The sequence below is a fragment of the Schistocerca nitens genome, chromosome 5 (assembly GCF_023898315.1).
Source record: "Schistocerca nitens isolate TAMUIC-IGC-003100 chromosome 5, iqSchNite1.1, whole genome shotgun sequence".
Taxonomy (NCBI): domain Eukaryota; kingdom Metazoa; phylum Arthropoda; class Insecta; order Orthoptera; family Acrididae; genus Schistocerca; species Schistocerca nitens.
Window position 1 is genome coordinate 553,808,982 of NC_064618.1, and position 24,220 is coordinate 553,833,201.

General features: G+C 38.4%; 1 protein-coding gene across 7 annotated transcripts in view; it reads left to right on the top strand.

The window, feature by feature from the left end:
- The window catches only part of LOC126260026 (protein NDRG3), a 584,669-nt gene that overhangs the window by 210,386 nt on the left and 350,063 nt on the right, over window positions 1–24,220 (top strand). For 4 of the 7 annotated variants that reach the window (XM_049957192.1, XM_049957194.1, XM_049957198.1 and 1 more), the window contains one exon: window positions 10,024–10,074. The exons of the other annotated variants lie outside the window; for them this stretch is intronic. In XM_049957192.1, the coding sequence (XP_049813149.1) occupies window positions 10,024–10,074 (51 nt within the window). The remainder of the gene's footprint in view (window positions 1–10,023; window positions 10,075–24,220) is intronic. 7 annotated transcript variants of the gene reach the window in all.

Consider the following 24,220-nt stretch of genomic DNA (forward strand, 5'->3'; position numbering starts at 1 on the left):
ACCCGCTCTTTCTCTCCTACTAACGAGCCAAGAACGCGCGCCTCCGATACAAGTAAGTATTCCTGTTTGTGGCATCACACGCGAAACTCTTGTCGACTTCCTCGTTGCCATAATTCTCATCAGCTGCTTTAATAGCTATAGTTCGGTTTAAATTAGTCAGCTCGACTGCTTCCGCCACTAGTTATCATTGATAGAAGCAGAAGGAACTTTGTGTGCCCCAGGGAAGCATGTTGGGACTCTTCTTGCTGATGCTGTAAATTAATGACGGTAATACTTGTAACCTCAGACATTCCGAATATGATGCAATTGTCTACAGAGTGATCAAAAAGTCCCATTCGCGTGTCCACATATTAACAGAAGGTCGCATTTTATTAATGTGACATCATGACAGAGGACAACTTTGAGATGGTATGACTATTGTTTATTCCTGAGAGTATGTGTGTGCACCGTCGTTTTAATAACAGTACGATTTTCTTCCGTGTACAACGGGAAATTCTCCTCGACATTGTTGGCGTGATTGCAGTAGATGCATGTCCAATGGCATCCCCAAGTTCGACTGTCTCGTAACGTGTCGCAATAACTTCCTTTTTAAATGAACCCCCCATAATGCTTATCGCAATATGACAGATCGGAATTTTTGGGCAGCCACTCGAAAGGAGGAGACATATGAACAGAACTGCATCTAATCCATTTGGAAATACCTCATTGAGATAGTCTCAATGGCTATAGCATACCTGGCTGGTACTCCGTCCTGCCGGAACCATTTGCGAACGATCATCCCCGATCTTGCAGGTGTGAAACAAACTAATCACTTAACGTGGTGCAGTACCCCAATGTGTCTCACAGTACCGTCAAATAAATAAGAACCTACCAAATGAGTTGCAGACATTGCAGCATAGATCATGACATGTGGTGGATTGTGTTCAAGCTCTTCATAAATGTGTGTGTTGTATTTACTCCAGAAATAAATTTCTCGCTTATGCACTTTGATAAATTTCACACTCGTCCGAGAAAAACACTTTCCCCCTGGAAGCGAGGGTTGTAAAGACATTGAGCATTCGCCCCCAAGCCTGATAACATTTTTGCATGTTATCACTCACTTCGTCTACAAAGGTTTAAATGCCTTCAACTCCAAATCATTCTTCATATATTTTTTATTATGTCCAATATGGAGCTTCCAATTCCTGTTACCTCTTACAAACGGACTTCAGGTGTACATTTGATAGATACCGCAGCCTCTACACATGTTTCCAGTCATGTTTGTGGTCGTCGTGAGCGAGGCTTGTCTTTTATGTAACCAGATGCGACGAGCTATTTTGCCCACTGTAAAACTGTTGGCTCTTCTTGGAAAGATTTCTGTAAAACTTGACAGTAAAATGATGCTGAATATGTCATTGATTTTCCTGTGTGGGATCATTAGTGAGCCCATCTGCTCATTACGATATGTTCCTCCATGGTGTATGTTGTTTCTTATTGTTGAAGGTGCTGATTTACATAAACACTTCAGTTGTAAATTTCTTTATTCTCACATGACCAGTTTTGGACTATTATAAGCCCATCCTCCGGTGTTGTAGCTGTGCTGTAGTCCCCGAGCACCGCATGTACCAGGCACGGTGTGCTGCCTATATGCGCAGAACAGGGAGTCATAGCGGGCATAGAGGCTTTGTGATCACTCTGCATAACGAAGTAGTAAAAACCGCGCAAGTATCCAGTTTAATTTCGATAAGATTTGAATGTGATACAAAAATTGACAACTTGTTTAGAATATATAGAAATGTAAAATCATGCACGTTACAAAAGAAAAAAACTCAGTATCCTATGACAACATCAATTACATACAGTTCGTGCAAGTGAACTCTTGTAATACCTGGGTGTGACAATACATAGAGGTATGAAAGGGAATGATCCCATCAGCTAAACTGTAACTAAGACAAGTGGCAAGCATTGCATTTTTCCAGTATTCTGCCAGTCAGTGTACGAAAGAGAATTCTTGTGTATCACTCATGTGTCCATCTTAAAATATTTTTAAATTGTATGAAACGTACACCATATATGAATTACAGCGAATTTTGAATGTGCACATAAATGACGACAAGTTTCTTTGACTCACAGGAGAGTGCCAACTCAGGTTTTTCAAAATTTTCGTGACTCTTGCTATTTATGTAGATGCTAACTATCCCATGAAAGTCTAATTAAAAAGTTTAACAATCGGTATTAGGTGAAAAATCCATGACCTATTCTTCAGCTAACTGCATATAGCCCCCATAGGAATCATGAAGACAAGATTAGAGTAAATGGCAGATATTTATTAATTTACCATAGACAAAGATACGTACACAATAAAATGCTTGTGTATTGCAGATGAATTTACGTACTGTTTCAGGTCTTCATAGCCCATTCCATATGAGAGAATTCACAGTATTGTGGTCAGCCTTTCATTTGATGTTGCAACTTCTCTTGTAATTTTACCCCATTTTTAAATAGATGTTGGTGTGAAAGATATTTGGTTTAAATAAGTCTCTCCATTGTTACTGAAGTAATTCTATCTTTCATGATGATATAACTTCAAATACAGGGCAACTTAATATGAGCTTACATTTTTCATTTGATTAAGCCGTTTTACAACTCAAATAATGTTTTTTTGTTTTTCCAAATCATAACAGCAAAGCACATAGTGGACCAAGCTCCACATAATATTCGAAGCATAAACAAGTGCTTGTACAAGTGTGCTTGGACTTTGTGAAGGTGAAGGAGATTTGTGGATGTTTCCACAAAATGCTGGCTTGTGCATGCTTTCCAGCTTTCAGTTAAATTTGTTGCCACCATATCTGGCTTGAGGTACCAGACCTAGTACCCCAAAATTTTAAGAATCAGTATCACGAAATGTCAGATCTTTAGTACAAGGCTGGAGATTTTTGAGTAGTTATTCATTTTTTAAACATGGCCTCCGCTTCATGCTTTCTCGAATGAGTGATTCCATCCAGGATCTCATCTGCAAAAGATCCACCCATGAGAGCAATAAACAGCATAGTAAGATTACAGCCACAAACTTTCTTAGTAGTGGTGTAGATGGCTCTGAGGGGACGTTTTCAGACTGCTACCAACTAAGACTTCTTCTCATTGAAGAAGCACTATCACTGACTGCATGAAAGACCATAAGTTTTTCTTCTTCTACATCTACTCTACATCTTCTCTCGCATATTTTGTCATCCATTTGTGTTATATTCACCAGTTTTTAAGGTATCCTGAAAGATTAACGTTTTTCACATCTAAATCTATATTCTGCAAACCACTGTGTAGTGCATGGCAGAGGGTATGTCTCATTGGACTAAATAATTATGGTTTCTTCCCTTTCCATTCACATAGGAAGAATAATTGTTTAAATGCCTCTGTGTGTGCTGTTATTAATCTAATAATGCCCTCAAGGTCCCTATATGAGTGATACATAGGGGATTTAGCATATTCGTAGAGTCATAATTTAAAACCATTTTTTGAAACTTTGTACGTATGCTTCCTCGGATTGGTAAATGTCTATATTAAAGAGTCTTCCAGTTACGTTTCTTGAGAATCTCTGTCTGCCTCCCATGGGTCTCACAAGACTGTGACTGTTCATGCTGCCCATCTCTGTATACATAAATATGGTATGGGTCCGACACACTTGAGCAGTATTCTAGGATGGGTTGCATGAGTGATTTGTAAGCAATCTTCTTTGTGGACTTACTGCATTTCCTCAGTATTCTGCAAATAAACCAAACTCCATCACATGATTTACCCATGACTGAGCCTATATGATCATTCTATTTCATATCCCTACAGAGTGTTACACCTAGGTGTTTCTATGAGTTGGCCAATTCCAACTGTGATTCATTCATACCGTAGTTGCAGGATATTAATTTTTTAGTTTTGTGAAGTGCACAGTTTTACACTTTCAATATTTAAAGCAGTTACCAATTGTTGCACCACTTTGAAATCTTATCAGTATCTGATGGAATATTTATGCCGCTTCTTTCAGACACTACAGCACTACAGATAATTGCACCATCTACAAAAAGCACGGTACTAGTAATACTGCCTACCAGGTCATTGATATACAACATGAGCAGCAAGGCTTCCAACGCACTTCCCAGCAGCACATCTGTTTCTAAATCTGTTGCATCTTTTGATTATAATTTTTCCATTAGATGAGTTACAGCCCCCTTTTTTTATGAATTTTGGATACTCTATTCCACCACCTCTTGTTTTTTGTTTCCTTTCCATGGTTAGTGCTCATCTCACATCCCACCCATAATTCAAAATGGCACACAAAATAATTAGTCTTTTTGTTTTGAAATGTCCAAAGCTTTGGTAATCAAAAGCAAATACAAAAAATACACCAATTTCACAGTTAATACTTAAAGTAAAATGCACCTCTCCATATGTTCTCATATTCGTATTATGTCACCTGTTTTCTGCACCTTTAATCACCATGTATGGAATACCACATTGTGCACTTTTATCTGCAGTTACAGTTATTGAGACATCCTTCATGTTAATCATCTTCAAAAAAGTACAGCCACATATCAGTTAGGTATCCAATCAAGTAACTACTGAAACTGGGTATGGTTGACCTTTTGTAAACTTTGGACAAATTTTAATTTGTGGTGAACTGTCCAAATTAGGTTTTTTACCCTTTAAAGCAGTAAGATAATTTTACAGGCGACTTACATTTTAGATTTGTACATGTTGTGCAACAACCTAATTATTTGATATCTACTGTCTTCCGTATGCCAAAATATTTTCTCCTTGCACTCTTAAGAGAGTATTGAGCATGTAGAGGACACCTAGTATTTCATGCATTATCGCTTCACAAAAACCTGTAGATATCTTGAACTACTTATATTTTATAAGATATTACCTTTCTCTGTTGGAACCATTGATGTGTGAAACTTGCTGTTTCTCTTTTTAAGTACCCTATGACTTCCTCGTAGTTCAACACATTCCATAGTTCATCAGCACAGTGACTAAAGTACATTTTAACTAATTGTAGTTACGTGCAAAAGTCGGATTTGCCATATAGGTCCTTACTTAATCATCAATCCATGGCAATCTTCCTATGGCAGAAAGTTAGAGCTGGACAGCTTACTAAGTGTGCAGTAGATGCCGAAACTAATTTCTTTCCCATATGAGATACTTTGATGAGTGTTAGTGTGAGCAAGCTACCATCTACATAACCACAAATTAGCCACTGCTAGTTGAAATCCAGTTGTATGCCACTAAGCAAAGACTTCAGTCTGACAGAAGCTGCATGAAAGCTATTAAGTCAGGATGAATGGACAAGTCTTCCTTCTGTGTGACATATAACTTTGTTCACAGACGATTATGCTACCACTTTCTACATCTATATTCGGCAAACCACTGTGAGGTGCATGTCCAAGGGTACATCCCATTGTACCAGTTAATAGTGTTTCTTCCCATTCCATTCATGTAGGGAGCATGGGAAGAAAGACTGTTTGAATGCCTCTGTGCTTATAGTAATTATTCTAACCTCATGGTCCCTGTGTGAGTGATTCTTAGGGGCTGTAGTGTATTCCTTGTGTCATCGTTTAAAGCTGGTTCTTGAAACTTTGTTAATTGACTTTCTCAGGATAGTTTCTGTATCTTAGTCTTCCAATTCAGTCCCTTCAGTGTCTCTCTGCACTCTCCCATGGGTCAAACAAATGTGTAACCATTCATGCTGTCCTTCTGTATACATGTCAAATGTCCCATATTAGTCCTATTTGGTATGAGTCCCACAAACATGAGCAATATTCTAGAACTGGTTGCAAAAGCGATTTGTAAGCAGTATCTTTTGTTGACTGATTGTGCTTCCCCACTACTCTACCAATAAACCAAAGTCTACCACCTGCTTTACCCATAACTGATCCTGTGGGATCATTCCATTTCATATCCTTACAAAATGGTACACCCAGTTATTTGTACAAGGTTGGTTTGAAAAGCTCTCAGAACAGAATAGGAAAAAATTACCTACATCACTGAAACATTTATTTTTCAATGTAGTCTCCTTGTAGATTGGTTGAACAATGTTCCAGTGCCTTGATCCCATCTGAAAAAAGTGTTTCCCCCAGACCTGCAAAATAGTTGTCAACTCCAGCTATCAATTCTTCGGGGAAGTGAATCTTCGTCCACAAAGAAAAATTTTCAGTTTTGGGAAGAGATGGAAGTCTGATGGAGCCATATCAGGTGAATAAGGTGGGTGTGGCAAAAATTCATACCTTAATTTATGTAATTTTGCCACAGCGACGGCACGTGTGCGATCACACGGTGAGTCGCGGCACCCATCTTGTAGATAATTTTTTCATTTCTAATTCTTCAGTTAAAATGTGATATACCCTATCAGATGACATCTGGCAAGCATAAGCAATTTCATGCACTTTCAATTGGCGATCATCCATGACAATTTTGTGCACTTTTGTAATGATTTCTGGAGTAGTGACACATCTTGGCTGACCACTGCATGGATCATCATCTAAGCTCTCCTGACCAAATTTAAACTCATTTGTCCACTTGGAAATAGCTGAATATGAAGGAGAAGAGACCCCCCCCCCCCCCAGTGTATTCTGGAAATTGGCATAAATGTCCTTTTCTTACATACCTTTCTCTGCCGTACTTAACCATTGCTCGGATCTCGATTCCCTCCCCCCTCCCCCCCCCCCCATCTCCACAAATCACTATGCATGAACAACAACAGAGCCACATCACTAACACAGCTCTCTTCAAAGAACAATGACATGGCACGTGTTTACAGACAACAGTCCAATGAGTATCACCTGAACAACTCATTGTGCTAGCACTGACCTCTCATGATGATTCCGAGAACTTTTTAAACCACACTTGTATGAGTTGGTCGAATCCAGCAGTGTCTCATTGATAGGGTAGTATGTTTTTTCATTTTATGAAGTGCACACTTTTACATTTCTCAATGTTTAAAGCAAATTGTCAGTCTTTGCAGCACTTTATAATATTTCAAAGATCTGACTAAATATTCGTGTAGCTTCTTTCAGACAGTACTTCACCATAGATAACTGCATCTATTGCAGAAAGTCTGAGTTTACTGTTAATATTGTCTGCAAGGTCATTAACATTCAACATGGACAGCAAGGGGTCCAAAAGACTAACCTGGGGCACAGTCATCTAATGATGACTGTCCGTCCAAAATAGCATGCTGCATCCTCCCTACCAAAAAGTTCTCAATCCAGTTACAAATTTCACTTGGTACCCCATATGATGATAATTTTGACAATAACCATTGGTGTAGTACTAACTCAGATGCTGTTCAACCAAGAAATCCTGCATCTACCTGACAGCTGTGATCCAAAGCTTTCAGTATGCCTTGTGAGAAAAGTGCGAACTGGGTTTCACATGATAGATGTTTTCGGAATCCATGCTGGTTGGCACTGCGGATGTTGTTCTGTTCAAGATACTTCATGTTTGAACTCATAATGTAAGATTCTATAAAAAATCAGTGTCGAGGGTATAGGACAGTAGTTTTGTTGATCACTTCTGCTGCCCTTCTTGCAGACGTGTGTGACCTGTGTTTTCTTCCAATAACTGGACACAGTATTTTTTTTTTTTTGTTTTGGGGATCTATGATAGATTATAGATAGAAAAGGGACTAACTCGGCAGCAAATTCAGTGTAAAATCTGATATGAATTCCAGAGGGGCCTCGAGGTTTGTTCAGTTTTAATGATTTCAGTTGTTTCTCAACACCACTGACGCTAACACTTATTTCATTCAGCTTTTCAGTGGAATGTTTTTGGTTGCTTTATCCTTTAATTTCTATGAAATGTAGGTCAGTTAGCACTGCTCTGAGCACCATTTGTTTCATATCTAGGATTTTATTTGCTTCGCTTGACGGGTGACTTCTACTAATTTTCTGAACCATATGAAGTTTGTGCTTCTCATTGCATAAATAACAATCGTGCACTTGGAAGGAATGTCATCTCTTACTGGAATAAGTCATTCTGTATATGCCCATTGCTTCGCAATTACATTTCCTCTCCACTTCTCTTTTAGTGTCAATAAGGTTGTGTTGAACAGTGAGTCTGAAGTTCCTTTCTCTCCAGTTTCTCTTCCTAATTATGAAGAGTTTGATAAAATTTACAAAACCAACTTGCATGTGAAAACAGCTGTTCTGTAAGCCTAATTGGTGTAGTAAGATCATATCATGTTTCTAGCTGGCCAAATACAAAATTGTAATATCTGTATGCAATTTGAACTTCAATAGTTAATTCATTGTGCAACTGTCCTGGTGCCTTGTTAAAATAAGTTGGCCAGTACACTTTTAACTTGTTTACAGTATTCTGCTTTCCTTTGACGTTAGCTATATGTTGAAGATACAAATTGGCACTTGATAGCTATTACTTAAGGGTCATTACCACATGCAGGTCAAAACTGAGTCCCATAAACAAATTCTTGTTTACTAATGTCTTAATTACTCTTGAGTTAGTATCATTATCGAATTATTTTTTATCAAATGAAGTGTTAGACTGTAGTTTTTGCAAGTAAAAGTCTCAAACCTTTCTTTCATGGCCTCATGCAGCAATAGCAACTTGTCCAACTGTTGTGCATTGACAAGTTTTAACACTGAAATGGGGCACCATTAAATGAAGTACAGTTTTCTTCAATGAATGTTACTTTAGACATAATGTTTTATTTAACACACCCCATCTATTGTGTGGGTTAGTGTTGTTTGAATTCAATTCTTATTTCACCATGTAGGCATGTTTTCTTTAAGTGTATCTGTCTACTGATGTATTTTCCTTTGACAGTTCACACAAATAAATCCTGGTACACATGCTTTACTTCTATCTAAACTTCCTCCCATGATGCAAAGACAACATGAAATCAGTTATTACCTTCATTAATCTCTTAATCATTTTCTGAAAAGTAGTTTGTATGTAGTATATATAGTGTCACATAACGATTTCCTGTTGTAGTTCGGAGTCCCTACCAACTCAAATGATTGACGATTTGACATTCATCATAGTGGGAAAAACTATGAACAGTGTTTGTGTATGTGCTAGCTGGTGTCATCTGACTTCGGTCAGTCACTCTTACTCTCGAAATATTCTCACCTGTTGAAGTCCATGTGAATCAGGGATGTGGCCTTCACTGAGATTCCCGAACCTGGCTCAAAATAGTAACAAAGATTAGAAAGTTAAGATTGTTATGTCTGCTTCTTCTAGTAGGGTTGTTAAGAAATTGTGCAATAGCATCACACCCCATTGAAATTAATTTTCAGTGCAAGTGTCAAAAGAACTATTTTTCTCTTTAGGGATAGGTGTAATGGTATTTTTGTATAAGGTGCGTTGAATGAAGAGGCGGCGTTGCTGAACATCTATGATTTCTATTATTCGTTCATATTCATATAAAAATAACATTTTCTTTTCTAATTCTTCCTTAATTTTATTACCACTAATGATTGGAAGAACCAATACCCATTACTTTTCCAGGTTTGGTATATGTTAGTACGCTAAGCTGTAGAAGGCCTTAATGCTTGAGATCATATTGTATTCACTCATGCTGTTGTTAAACGTGTTTTATCTAATGCAATTATTCTGCTTTTTATGCATGGAGTTTTCTTGCTGATTATCATTAAACTTGTTATTTAGAGAGATTACTTTGAAGTGACTTTATATCTAAATAGTAATATTGTAGTTTTAAGTTTTCATGTCTGAGGATTCCTAATCTGTGATAAAGAATTTGTATAACAATAGCTACAAATTATCAGAAAATGGAAATTGACCTTAATTATTTGTCTCTGTTGGCTGAAGTTAATCTTATGAAATTGTGGAACCATGCGATCACCAAGAGAGGAATCCTTGGATACTGAATTTAGTGTTTTTCGCTGATTAGTAGTACTGGCCCCCTAGTTTGAATGCAGCACTAGTTTGAGACGTTAAGTTTCAAAGGTTACCCTCCCATGGAAGTGAGGTATGCTTTGGCTCCACTGCTGTTTGTCACACACTATGGTTTGATTTTAGGGACCGCAAAATGCCGGCATCTACATCGGCCGAGGAGACAGCACTGCTGGGGTAAGGAACATGCACTTTGTGTTAAGTGTATCATGGTGGTGGTTTTAAAGGGACCCGTTGAAAGTTCCATCGGTTTGCAGATCCGTAGTACTGTACTGGCAACTATTAAACATACTCAAGTGTTTATTTTCTGTTATTTGCATCAGTTACATACACATTGTTCATCGTTCCACTATGTACTATCTGTACATCAGTATTATTAAAACAATCTTTCAAACTCAGTAGCATAATAGTTTCAAATTGAATAAGCGTTAAAGATGTCTACTCACAAGGAAACTTAGAATAAGATAATTAGGTTACCTTTTCTTTTTCTGAGGAGATGATTGATTTTAGTAGTAGGATTCTGATTTTAGAGAACCATTTTCTTCAAATCTTTCTTACATGGTACTTCATTGTAGCATGGACACTAACTAACATAAATTATTTAGATCTTCATTGCTCAACTACCTTTGTAAATATTCCAAAGGGAGGCTCATAAATAAGTATAATCATAAAATGCATGTCAACTACTCAAATTTTCATTATGGGTCATTCAGCATGTTATGCAACATACTGGTAGCGGGCTTCTTGTTAGTCCTTACATGTTTGAACACCTAATTTTTTATATATATAAAACATAAGTCCCCTTTTTACTTTCACATGTACTGAATTTGTTTTTCTTTGTATTTTAGTTAAATATAGTGAGGAGAATGATGGCCGCTGTTATCATATGCCACCAGAGGAGAATTGCCAGTTCTTTGGAAAATTTTAAACTTCTACAGTGAATGTTACCAAACAAGAGACAAACATGTAAAGACTGATGAGAATCTCACTGCACTAGTAAGGTTTGCCCAATCCATTGCGAGTTTTTGGACAATAAAGGCTTCCTCTCAGTTAGGAAACCCTGAAGTAACTGCCTATGTTGTTGTCTTCGCAGACTGACTGAAACTTCAAGTTGACCCTGGTGTCTCTGAAAGTATTTTTGTATCTTCATTAGGAATTGTTTTTGTGTGTTCTGTAGTTCCTGGTATATTTTATGGAAAAGATCTGTATCACTGGTTATATTAACTGGAATAAAGATCTGCATATATAGCAATTTTTTCAACAGCTGGAGGTACACAAATAACACGTGATAAGATTATGTACTTTGAATTTTAAATAATAGTGTTTGAGTATAACAGTCTGTTCAGTTGTCTTCAACAGTTACTGAGAGCATTTCTGGATATTACTTTGTGTTATGTGTGTTTTATCTACTATACAGGTTTTTTTTATTTTTATATTCAACAATATGTAGCCTAAGTTAATTGCTGTATGATGAGATATGATGGAAACGTGGACATTTTGAGCAACACAGTGCAATTTTGTGCTGGAACATGGCTCTTATGAGGTGAAAAGGATACTGTGCTTTATCTACTAAAATAAATGAGGATGATACTATATTTGTTATATAAAAAGTATCAGTGTCATTGGCTGCCCAGTTTTCACATATCTAGTTACACTCTTATAAAATTACCTATTGTTAATTTATATCACTTGTCAATGATATTTTTTGCAATTGTTTTCCTAATTCATCAGCAAATTCTCTTAATGAAAAAAAATTCAAATATACGTGCTGTCTTTTATTTATATTGTAAAACTGGAGGTTAATTTGATTGAGAATAAATAATAACTTGTGAAATGGAAATTGGACTATTTGAAAATGTTAGGAAGACAACTGTTAAAGCAAATTTGAATTTTTTTATATTTCATATGATCCACTAAAATGTGGAAGTTTGATTTGTGGCAAGGTGTCTTACTTTTTTAATGATGCCTGTTTCAAGAGCTGGGTGATAACTTGATTGTATTGGTGAACATTAGTTTGATTTTTAATGCAGCCTGGTGAATTGTGCGTATTTGAAGCTTAGCACAGAATTAACCTGATATCATGGGATCTAAGTGCTACTTAGCACTAATTTGAGTAATAATATTTATAGTAATTCAGTATTACTGTCATGTTCATTATCATATACTGCCTGAAGGTATGATTTTCTTTGCTTCATATTGAAGCAATGAATTGACTGAATGTTTCTTATTGAAGTGAAACATTTCTGCTAAACACAGAATTTATTTTGAAATTTTGCTATCCTTTTATTGTATACATTACATATTGACATGTAGTTCTGCATTTTTTACTGTTAACAAAGGACGCATTGAATTTTAGATTACAGAATGCAATATTGTGACAAGCTGACCAAATGATTTTTTTTTAAAAAAAAGAAGTGTTTTAGTTATATCATATGCTGTTTTATGCCAGTATGTACTTTATTAAATAAGTGAGCTGAAGGATAATATGTTTATTTGCGAATTTGTTCATCTGAGAATACAGTTTATCAGACACCGATGGTTTTTGTACTGTCTTCTAACTCATTTCTGCACCCCAGCTCCAAAAATTTGGTAGTTATAAAAACAGTGTTACTAATCCTGTTGTGTTCTTATCAGCAGGGTGTATTATGTTCCACATGCCAATCTATCAAAAATAAATTTTACAGAAATAATTTAGACTTAATTTATTATTTGCTAATGAACATCACAAAGTAAAATTCATTTCTTATGTTTAAAAGTGATAACTATGAGCTGGCTCAGCTTATTGTCATCAAGGAAAGATGTAAATTTTAATGAAAGTATCAGCAAAACTTTTCTGTGTGTTCACACACTCATTATATAATACACCACCTCTTTTGCTTCTCATTTAAATAGTCAAACTGACGCAATCTTAAGATTGCCATTGTAAATGAAACTCGAAGAAAACCCTGCTTATTGAAAAGTTTCGTGAATATCGCATTTCCATATTCTTGCCTTTCAGGGGCACATAAAAATAGTACAAAGCAGTCTAAAGATCAGTTGCTAGTTCACTACCAGAGACAGAGACTACACAATTAACATATGTAGAAATTATAGAGCTACAAGGGATTTGAAATACTCAAGAACTAAAGAAATGTCCTTTGCCATTGTATTTGGCTAATGACAACTCTTCATACTGCTTAAAGCTTAATTTATATAATTTTTGTGAAACCAATAGCATTCAGCCCTTTGCTGTGCTTGTTTGCCTCAGCATAGAATAATGTTATGTTGAGTAGGTACATTTTAAGCATTCATCTGCTGCTAACTTCACTAAAATGTAACTATTTCAGTTAACTCCTGTTACATTTCTTAGTTGTTTTTATTTTAGAATAATGCATATGTCTGCTTGATCATGAGACTTTCTTTCTTGAGCAGCAAATGCCGCAATTCCTTATTAGTTAAGTCCTAAAAATTGATTACATTGTTTATGCACGAGAGGACATGAATTTTTACTTGAGTATGCAATCATTTCCATTTAAGTCTTTACCTTGTGTTCGTAAAATACAAAGTGATTATAAACACATTTGTTACATATATGTAATAGACGAAAAACTGTCTAAAGCTGCACTACACAATCAGTGTTCCATCAAACCTTGAGATTTTGCTGATCACTAAAGTGGAGCTCATGGTAAACAACTTAAAATAAAATTTAAAAAAAATATTTTGTGAAGGAAAGAGGAAATAATAAAAATCAAAACTTATTTTACTGGAAAACTAGCCTGACAAGAAATTATAATTTACTGTTGCAGGATATGGAAGGAAAAAAAGAAAAAAAAACACATGCATTTAGTTTGCAGCGGCCATTAAAATTAGGGGATACATATAGGATTCCTCAGGACAGTAACCGAAAGACATTTGTGAATCATGATCTAAAATACTGTAGTTATCACATTTTTGTGAAGTAGACAAAAAAGGCAGCATCATAGACCAGATAAAGTAGAATCCATCTCCAAACATATCCAGCATATGATGAGCTTGCTGTGCTGTTGATGTAGATATTGCAGAGCCTGAAGCTATGAGAAACTATTCAGCACCTACTATTTGTAAATGACAGATGTATTGGCACGAAGAAGCTTTGTGTGTCGGCAGTGATCTCAGTTTACTAAAGTTGTGGCTGTTCTTAAGTAAAAGCTGTGGTATCCAAATTGATGTATTTCCTCTACCATCTTTCCAATGCTATATTCCAACAAGACAGTTTGAAACAAAATTTCTCTGGAAATCAGCCTTTTTTCCACCACAGTATAACCTAATGGTTCACTACCTTCTTATTTCAGAGGTATTTTACCGTCATATTATGACTTATAAGTGTCTAATGAAACGCAGCATCAGTAACTTCGGGATTAAGCCTTAGGCATATGACCATTTCCATTTGTATGCTCACAGCTCTTATTGAACCTGAAGGTAGTTTTGCAACATATCAGTTTTTGCCATTAATGTGGTTTTTATGTAATAGTTGATTGCATCTTGCACATGGATGTGTAGCTTCCCTCATATATCATCTTTGTGCAGTAGCCGGCCAGGGTGGTCGAGCGGTTCTAGGCGCTTCAGTCTGGAACCGCATGACCGCTACGGTTGCAGGTTCGAATCCTGCCTCAGGCATGGATGTGTGCGATGTTGTTAGGTTAGTTAGGTTTAAGTAGTTCTAAGTTCTAGGGGACTGATGACCTCTGAAGTTAAGTCCCATAGTGCTCAGAGCCATTTGAACCATTTTGTGCACTATGAGAAATGTTATTTATAATGCAAAGACAGTAATCGCAGCAGCTGCATCAAGCTTTGGAGGAAAGTACTAAACATACTGTAGGCTATACTCAATCTGATAATTGTAGAATGAGTGGACGACAAAGCAACAAAAGTCCTAGTGTATCGGTATCAAGATGACTACAAAGGTAGTTATAGAGGTGTTAAAATGTGCAAGTGCAAATATTTTTTGTTGATGACTGAGGACATATTAGTGAATAACATTACATCAGTATTTATTTCAGTTGCATAATAATAGTTATAGCTATTAAAAGTAGTATGTTATCAGGTTGATTAGTGCCTCCAGGTACATGTGCCACAAGCAAGTCACGAACGTTTTCCGCTGATCATGGATGTGAAATGGGTGGTCTATACTGATAGTAGTATTCCACTTTGCAGTGCAGCTATGAACACACACACACACACACACACACACACACACACACACACACACACACACACACACACACACAGAGAGAGAGAGAGAGAGAGAGAGAGAGAGAGAGAGAGAGAGAGAGAGAGCGCAACTAACATGCTGAAGTGGGTACGTACTAAGGTTTCAATTATCACACTATTTGTACCTGTACCCCTAACACCCTGTGTAAGCATTTATGTGTTGCTTAAAGTGAAAGTAATTGCGACCTACCGAGATGAATTTTTTGCAGCAGGGCTGGAGGACTGTGAAATTCAGTGTTAAGTGATGGATGTCCCCATCTTCATCTGAGATATTATTGAACATTTTCAGTATTACTGAATTGGTAGAAATGTGGTATGTAATATAGTGTGTTTGCAAGGGTACATTTGGTGACAGCTAATACAATGAAGAAGAAAAAATCTGGAAGACCAAGTGCTGATGTAGAAAGAGTATATTTTCAGTTGAAAAAACAATATCTTAAGAGCAGAAGAGAGAAGATCAGGAAAACTTAAGTGCCAGTCTGTCTGTTTCACCTTATTGTAACAGATTAAAGTAATAGTCTACACACCTTCTTCCCATACTGACCATAAAACATTTGTGACTGAAGACAACCTCCTGAACCAAAAAAGCAGGACACTTAACTGTCTTCATGCTAGTTGCTATAACTTTTTGTCTGAGATGTTCCCTGTGAAAACCGAGTATTTTTATGTACTTGGAAAGCATGACTATGAAAGTGAAAGTGAAGGTGAAAACCACAAATCACCCTTCACTGTAAATTTAAATGGATTCGTGATAGGCTCTGAAGTGTAAAGGAAGCCACTTCCTTATAGGGAATAAAGTAAGATCCTTAAAGGAATTAGAAATACCTATGATAAATATTCAAGCTGCTCTTCCAGGAATTTCCATTGTAGGAAATTCTGAAGAGTTGGCATGTTCTCATAGATTTATTCATTAATTCTAATACCGAGAAATTAGTTTCATTTTAGAGGAAGCAATAGCACAAGATAAAGTATGCGGTAAGAAGTGGCAGTGGTATTGTCAAAAGAACTCTGCTGATATTGGGAGGGTATGACCCAGGAACACCCACAAAAAACTTAAAGATAGCAGTTCACACTCTCTCATTTCCCCATGCTGGCATAATGTTTCCATATCTAGTGACAAAGTACAACAAATCGTGTTCTCCCTCTACTGCTTCACACAGTTGAGAGACATCTGCATCTTTACTTCACAAGTTCTCATGCAGTGCGTATAAGAAGGCACATAATGTAACAGATTTGTCTCCCCCCCACCTCATCTTCTATTTCATTCATTGATGGTGTGCAGGAGACGGGACTGTTGGTACCTGTCCAACAGTTTTTCAATGTTGTCATTATGGCAGACTGGAGGAAGCAGTATGCGATTTGAGATTTTATTTTTAAAGCTAGTTTTGGCAATTCAAAAGTGTCATTATTGGCATAGTGGAACCATCAGTATCTGGATGTAATGAATGCACAAGCTGAGTCTTCGAAGAAAGCACTTGAAATATGACTTCATGACATCCACGAACTGACGGCTCCAGTAAGCCAATATGGATTCATATGGGGCCTGAAGATGACATATTCAATTGCTGAAACTGGTTGTGAAATTACAATAAAATAACTACTCAAATCACACGGCTGCATCTTGATTTTCTTTGTTAAATATTTGACCAGTTGCTGACTTGGGTTCACAATGAATCAGCAGAGATCAGACTGATGTATGTGGTCACTAAACTTCAAATCCATGCTTTAGGAAGGTTGCAACACCAGAACACTGCAGTGAAATTCGGGAAGACCCACTGAGGACTGACAGTTAGTATAGGGACTGACAGGTGACTATTATCATAAATAAATGTGACTTATTGTGCATACATAGGTGAAGAGATCCACTACTGTTGAATATTGGAAGCAAATCAATACAGACATTAACAACTCTTAAACATCTAGGAATAACTGTCCAGAGTGACCTAGCTTGCAATGATCATATAAAAGTAATTGCAGAGAAAGCAAATACCAGACAGATTCACTGGGGGAATCTTAAACAAACTGATCCATGAAAGAAGTGGCTCGCAGAATGCTTTTCAGGTGAGTCTTGAGTATTGCTCGTAAACTGGTACTCTTCCCACATTGGATTAATAGGAGAGAAAAAGAAGCTCCAACAGTACAGCATTTTTAAGTTTATGCAAATGCGAGAGCATTAGAGATGCTCCACAAGCTCTAGTGGCAGACACTACAAGAGTTGCATTGTGCATTACTGAGGGTTGACTGTTGAAATTCTGACAGCATACACCACAGAAATATTAGGGCAACGTATTATTTCCTCTCGTGTACATCCATCGAAACGACCACGACAAGAAAATCAGAGAAATTAGAAGCTATAGGGAATGCCATACGGAAGGGACTTGCAGAGTATGAAGTGGAAGCAGATACTTGAAGGCCGTGACTGTTGAATAGGAAGAACCGTTTGTGAACGGCAACTTCCCCGCCGAGAGAATGCACGGCTTCACCCAAAAGGACGCGTGTGAAGTATCCGGCTGGACTGCTTTTGTGAGCCCGTTGGCTGCAGAGGCGAGGTGGAGCGTCCCCTTGCCGTCTCTCACGTTTGCCGTTACCTGGCGGCGAGAAGCCAGAAGGCACTGCTAACGGGCGGGGATGCACCGTTACCGATGTCCGCGCGTACACGGTGTGTGTGGGCGCAATACTCGTCCGCCGCGGATTTCCTGTTAGCTTCGTCTGCTTCTCCGTGTTGAGACAGTGTTTCACAGAGTTAGTAATTGTCCCGTACTGGATGTAGCCCTCTCAAAATAGGGGACTAATTATTCGCTATTTTGCAAAACGATGGCCGGGAGGCAGTAAAGCCGTTCCCACACTGGACGAGGCGGTTAACAGTAACTTGGAAGCGGACGGGAAATCCAACTTCACGAGATACAGCGCCCGTGTCACATGTGACACTTTGGGCGACCAATCCCGATGATAGCTCGGGCCACAACGTTGTGTTAAAAATATTGCACCCGAATACAGGCTGGTCCGCGATTTCCTCGACATGGTGGCTACCCATTGCTCGAAAACTTGGACTCATTTCGTATGAGAACAATGTACAGATATCTCACTACCTGTCCCTTGACTGGTGCTGCCTTCTATTGTCAATCTCTAGAATTATTTCGAAAGAAATATCAGAGTACTTAACAGCTGCTTTCGTGAACAGTGAGCTCAAGTTTAGTATTGAGCTCACTGGTCGCGAATGGCTACGCCTCCATGATCACATTGACGTAATTTCGAGCTTGCACTCGTTAGGTTTCGCAGTTAGTTGTAATTCTGCTACAAACACGTTCGTTGAATGAGCAAGAAATTTTGGAAGCTCAAGAGGAAGAAATAGCTCACTTACTCACGTCACACATTTTTCTTGGGAGGATAACTATAATTTGTCATAATTATTTTCAAATTTGCAATCTATCGAAGAACTTCAGTAAATATGAAAAGTAAATCTTGAAACCTGGCCCTTTTTTTTTTTTAGTATGTATCAGTCTCGAAAGCACATAAATTACGTATGCGCCAGTATGCTTTAAATAACGGCATAAATGGCCAGTTTTCTAGGCGCTATGCTCCTTGAAGTGGGCCTAAAGCGTTAAAATGATTTGCTACTGTGACGCTTTCCAGAGGCAGATGTCGGCCACAATTCACACACTGCTTACAAAAAAGGATGCGCATTATATTTATTAAAACGCACATTTCCTCTCTTGTTAATTACTAATCATATTGTTCTGCCTGTAGTACACATAAATAAAACTTCAATAGCCATGAATATGTTGGAAGGTAAAAAGGAAACTTCCACACCAAGTCAATAAGGATATCAGAGGATGAAACTTTACAAACCCGACAGACTAACTCTCGAAAGAGAGAGCGCACTTTTATTTATATAACATAGAAAACAGAAATTATTTCGATTAATTTAATAAGAAAGTACCTCAAATTTTTCGTAATTCGGCGTATCTGCCTACTAAAATATGTTGTGACCTTGTATTTTATATTACTGTATTCTGAAGGCTTTAACTGCCGATGTCGACGCGTTTTTGATGAATATTCTACGTCCCGGTGCCTTAAAAAGACGCAGTGTCATAACACGCGAGGTGTAACACGAAAATACGAAAATTCTTTAACCACCAATTTGAGGTTTCCCGTGATTTTATTACAACAAATAGTAGCAAAGACGATACGTTTCAGAGAGACCCTCAATGTACTGGTGCTTAAAAACAGGACATATTTATAGGGTATGAGCTATATTAAAATATGGGCTTCAGCTGAAGACAACAAATACAATATAGTATCTCGCAAGTTTCGCGTGTGCTGTGCAGATCGTTTTTGCTTCTCATCGGCCTACTTCGCGTGGTACGTTGCCGAAATATCGCAGAACTTACTTTGTTTCACGCGATGAAATGGCTCCTCACTGTATCAGGCACTGATGTCTCAAAACTCCTACAGTACCACGTCAATGTTAACTAACTAGTCCTGCGTGAGGATGGCTTAAGGTTACAGTAGCATACGTACTACATTTAACCCATTTCAGTGTTACCAGAATGAATTTTCACTCTTTTGCGGAGTGTGCGCTGAAGGTAGTAGATAAGGTAGTAGCGTAAAGTACAGCTTTGGAGGGGGATCGTGAATTGTGCTCGGGAGACCACTTGCTATCGAGAGAAAAGTCTCTGGTTCGGGTACCGGTCCGATACAGTTTTAATCAGCCAGGAAGTTTCATTTCAATGTTATTTTATCCATGCTACGTCTTATTGAACTCCTTGGCTGTCAATCCATTTAAGGACTGTTGAGGGAGATCGCAGATTAAAAGAAGACACCTAAGCAATTCAGTGGCGTGCTGCTCGGTAGGTTCGATCAACAGGCGAATTTTATGCAAACGCTCTGCGAACTCAAATGAGGTTCTTTGGAGGAGGAGGAAGATATTTTCGCGAAACACGGTTGAGAAAGTTTCAGGTACCGACATCTGCATCGGACTGCAGGAACGATTCTGCCACCACCAAAGTACATCTCGTGTAAGGACTGCAGAGACAAGTTAAGAGAAACCACATCTCGTACAGAATCATATAGACTGTCTGTTTTCCCCGCTTCATTTGCGAGAAGAACAGGAAAGACTAACAGCAGTACAAGGTACCCGTCGCTGTGCGTCGTATGGTGGCTTCCGGAGTATGTATTTCAGAGATTTTACGAGATTTTTGTAGGCGATAGAGACATGCATGCGATTTTCCATTGCCGCGGAGCACTGCGGTGGTGCTTGCAAACAGTACTTGTCGCAGCAAGGTCGCAACTTTGGACTTTAAACGTCAGATGCCAACTAATTTAAATCTGACTGTAACGCAGTGTTCGCCGATGTTGACGTACCTGCCATAAGTGGATCCAGTTGCGGCCATATTCACACAACCATTTGCCAACAAAGCATCGCAGTCTGACGGCCAGCATCAGTCGGCAGATACTCTTCTACTGACAATCGAAACTCCGCTCAGAGGAGCAAAAATACGCTTACTGTTTGAATCTGTGTGCTTCAGCCTTGAGACGTGTACGGGTTCTTAAAGTGTGAGAACACGTGGAAGGCTGGGACTGATTTTAAATCCTGAAACGAAACATAGCTTTGCTTACGGCCTGAGACGTTTTTCTGTTTTGTTACACAACATTTCAGTTTCTCAACTGAATTAATATATTTGATTAAAACAACTTTTGAAAAAAATCGCAGAAAGAGTGAATATTATATAGGGGTTATCTCATTTTATTTGAAAGTGATAACTTGTATGTTAATAGTGTCTTTCACTTGCACCACAAGCGCAAATTTATTGATTTATAGTGTACTAGCTACAGCAAAGAAATTTCCGGTAACAGTGAAAAGCGAGAATGTCAGGACAGGTCACACATTTGAACAGAACATGTCTCTGTGTGTTTCGTAATTCAAATAAACTCTAGTTGCGTAGTATTAAAAAAAAAGGAGCAGGGCTCAAATTCTCATCAGACCATCCAAGACTGCCCCTTGGTTTCCCTAAATCTCTTGATGGTATGATAGTGTTTCCAATGAAAAGTCAACAGCCGGTTTCCTTTCCAATTCTAACTTGTGCGTCGTCTGTGATGACGATAACACCTCCCCCTTTTCTTCGTCCTTTATTATTAACAGTGAGTAAATGTCCGCCTCCGTAGCGCAGCGGTAGCATTTCCACCTAAAACGCAAGGGGGCCCGGGTTTGATTCCCGTCAGGGACTGGATGTTGTGTGTCCTTAATAATCATTTTTATAATCGTTGACACGCAAGTCGCCGAAGTGGCGTCAACTAAAAAGATTTGCAGTACGGCGGCCAAACCCCGAAGGGGATATCCTGACCAATAAATGCCATACGATCATTTCATTTACAGCGAGCAAATAAGTTACTGGCGATACGATGCTGGAAATAGCGTCGCAGTATTCTTTCGGATACAACAACCTATTTTTCTGATGACACAAGTTACATTGTTCTACAGAAATTAAGTTGTTCAAATAAGTAACTGAAATATAGGACGTTACCCGGCTGCATTTCCGGAGGTTATTTGAACATTTGATACGCTGGAAGAAGCCCAAGTTTAACAGAAGTTGGTGAGACGAAAGTTCGACAGTATGGGAAAAAAGTTTATCGCGGGCAGGAACTTACCTGAAATAATCTCGGTATTACTGCCCATCGAATCACAAAAACATCAGAAATTTCAGCTCAACAATGGAAGTGATCATTGAAGGTATAAATTTTTATTCTAATTTGACAAAGCAAGACTAACGAGGATATTTTACACAATATTTTGAGAGGGCCAACAGCCGTAAGAGGCTCACTGCTTAGATTCGTAGCGGTCTGACAAAGTCCGGCAATAGCATAAGAGAGAGACGGCCGATCACGGAAAACTGTCGAGGAAGGTATTTGAATTCGACAGAATGATGGAAATGTAGTCAAGATTTTGAACTTAATTCTGGAGAGGCAAAAAAGAAAGAAAATTGTCCATCGTGAGTTGTAACACTAACACCCGTGTTTTGCAGCGAAACATCACGCATGGATCGCAATATTAAGTAGTTGTTTCTCAGAACCAAATGCATCATAATTAGAACAATACGACAGTGAAATACGTTTTTATGGCTAGGCAATGCAGTCACCCGCCTTCACCATTGTCCACGGTGTGAAATACGTGGTATTGTCGAAAAGGCATAGGCAGATGATAAGCTTATCATGTAGTCAGTTACGCCCATGTAGTCACCGTTATGACACTTGGTCGCAAGTCTCCTGGATAACGGTCGTACGTCGAGTACAGGAAGTACTGGGTCCAATGAACGTGGCAATTCCAGCCGGCCGTGGCGGGTAACAACTTGTGGCTTTTGGAAACCTTGGCGAGATTTCAAGTTCATTTATACATTTATAGTAGTACCGGTTGCTGTTTACAAGGTCGCTAACTGCAGATACCACACTTTAGGGTACTATTTTAGATATCCGTATCGTGAGACACAATCAGTGTCGCACTTACAAGAAACACAATTTTGCTGTCCCTTTTAGTCTCAATACTGAACGTATTCGCCGCACGCTTCGAAGCGAAAAAATAGAGCTCAATAACTGGGTGCAGAATGATGAACGCGTAGGTTCCCAACACTAGCAACACTCCGAGAAAGCCACGCCTACAGATCTGTTGCACTTTTTAAAAATTTTCATAAAATAGCAATGACATTCTAAGTAAGTCCTTTCAACATGTTTCAGAACGGGCAGAAATCTCTGAGGTGATTATAGAACTCCTGAACTCCCATGTCAGCGAAATCATGTGATACTAATCGTGCTATGCCCATTTAAAACATAAGACTGGATTTCACCAACTTCAACTAGTGCACAGAAACGTCAAGATCCCGAGCGTTATGGTGCAGCAGTTCAAGCAGTGGACCCAAATTTATTTAAAGAACTAGGCTCAAAACCTCTTGATCAGCTTTTTCCTTACAGCGAGTGCCAGAATGGATTCGTAAAAAAAAGTGCTAATTACCACTGCAGCCGAGCCTTACCAACTAAACTAGTCCTGGTTCTCTAATGAAATCGATGTACGATATCTTGAACTCTTTACTTTATTTGCATTAAATTTGCTCTGGAGCCGCAGAAAGAACCGTCACATGTACCTCTTAGCGTTGTTATTGAATCCGTTGTCACGTTGTGGATGAAAGATATGGGCGCTACTAGACTATCTCTGCATACTAGATTTGCTTTCGTCTTGGAAGACATTATGCATCACTGTAGTATACTGGTTGAACATTCTGTTCCGTTTTGAAACAGAGCGTAACAATTTTCGTGTCTAGTCTTTGTCAGAGACTGCTTCACAAAATACTATCGTTCAACTGAACTGTTGCGTGAAGAACGGAACAGTGGAATTGCTGAAGAGCTGTTCTGTGAATAGATTTGACCAGCGACGAGTTGTGGGTACGAAGGTGTTCAGGGGTCATAAATGAGAAACACTGCAATAATGTATTCCTTATCCTTGCGATAACATGAAGAGTAAAGCCACCAATCAGGAATATTCTGAAAACGTGTAGTGACGTCCCACGTAGCTATCCCAAAGAGCAGTACTAAAAAGAACTTTTATGAGAATGCAGTCGATGGCTTACCTCGTTCCCCTTCCGCGATAAGACCGCAAGTACGCTGATAGCAGCATTCCTTTAACACGTCTAAACAGTGTCTTAAATAACGTACTGTGGGAGTGAATTCCTTGCACTTTCAGTAGAGGTCGCGCAGCTGTAATTCGTATGACGTTTCCGAAACACTCCTAACACTTCCTAGACTGGACTACCCAATGTTGCGTCTGATTGTCTTAGCCTGTACTGCAGCAGTATAACAAGAATTTCACGGTTATCTAACTATACAACTTCATTTATCGATGCATTACTCCTAATATAGATATCGTTTCAGAGGCATAATGGCAAGCGTACTTCAAATTGCGGTCCTACTGCGTTGTTTGTGTTGACTGATCAATCGAGATCACTTCAAAAGAATCTGAGTATGCTTCCTCCGGTGTGTCCTTGGGCTGTTCGACACGGCACATATATTCAGGGAGAGGGAAAGGTTCAAATCCATGTCCGACTACCTT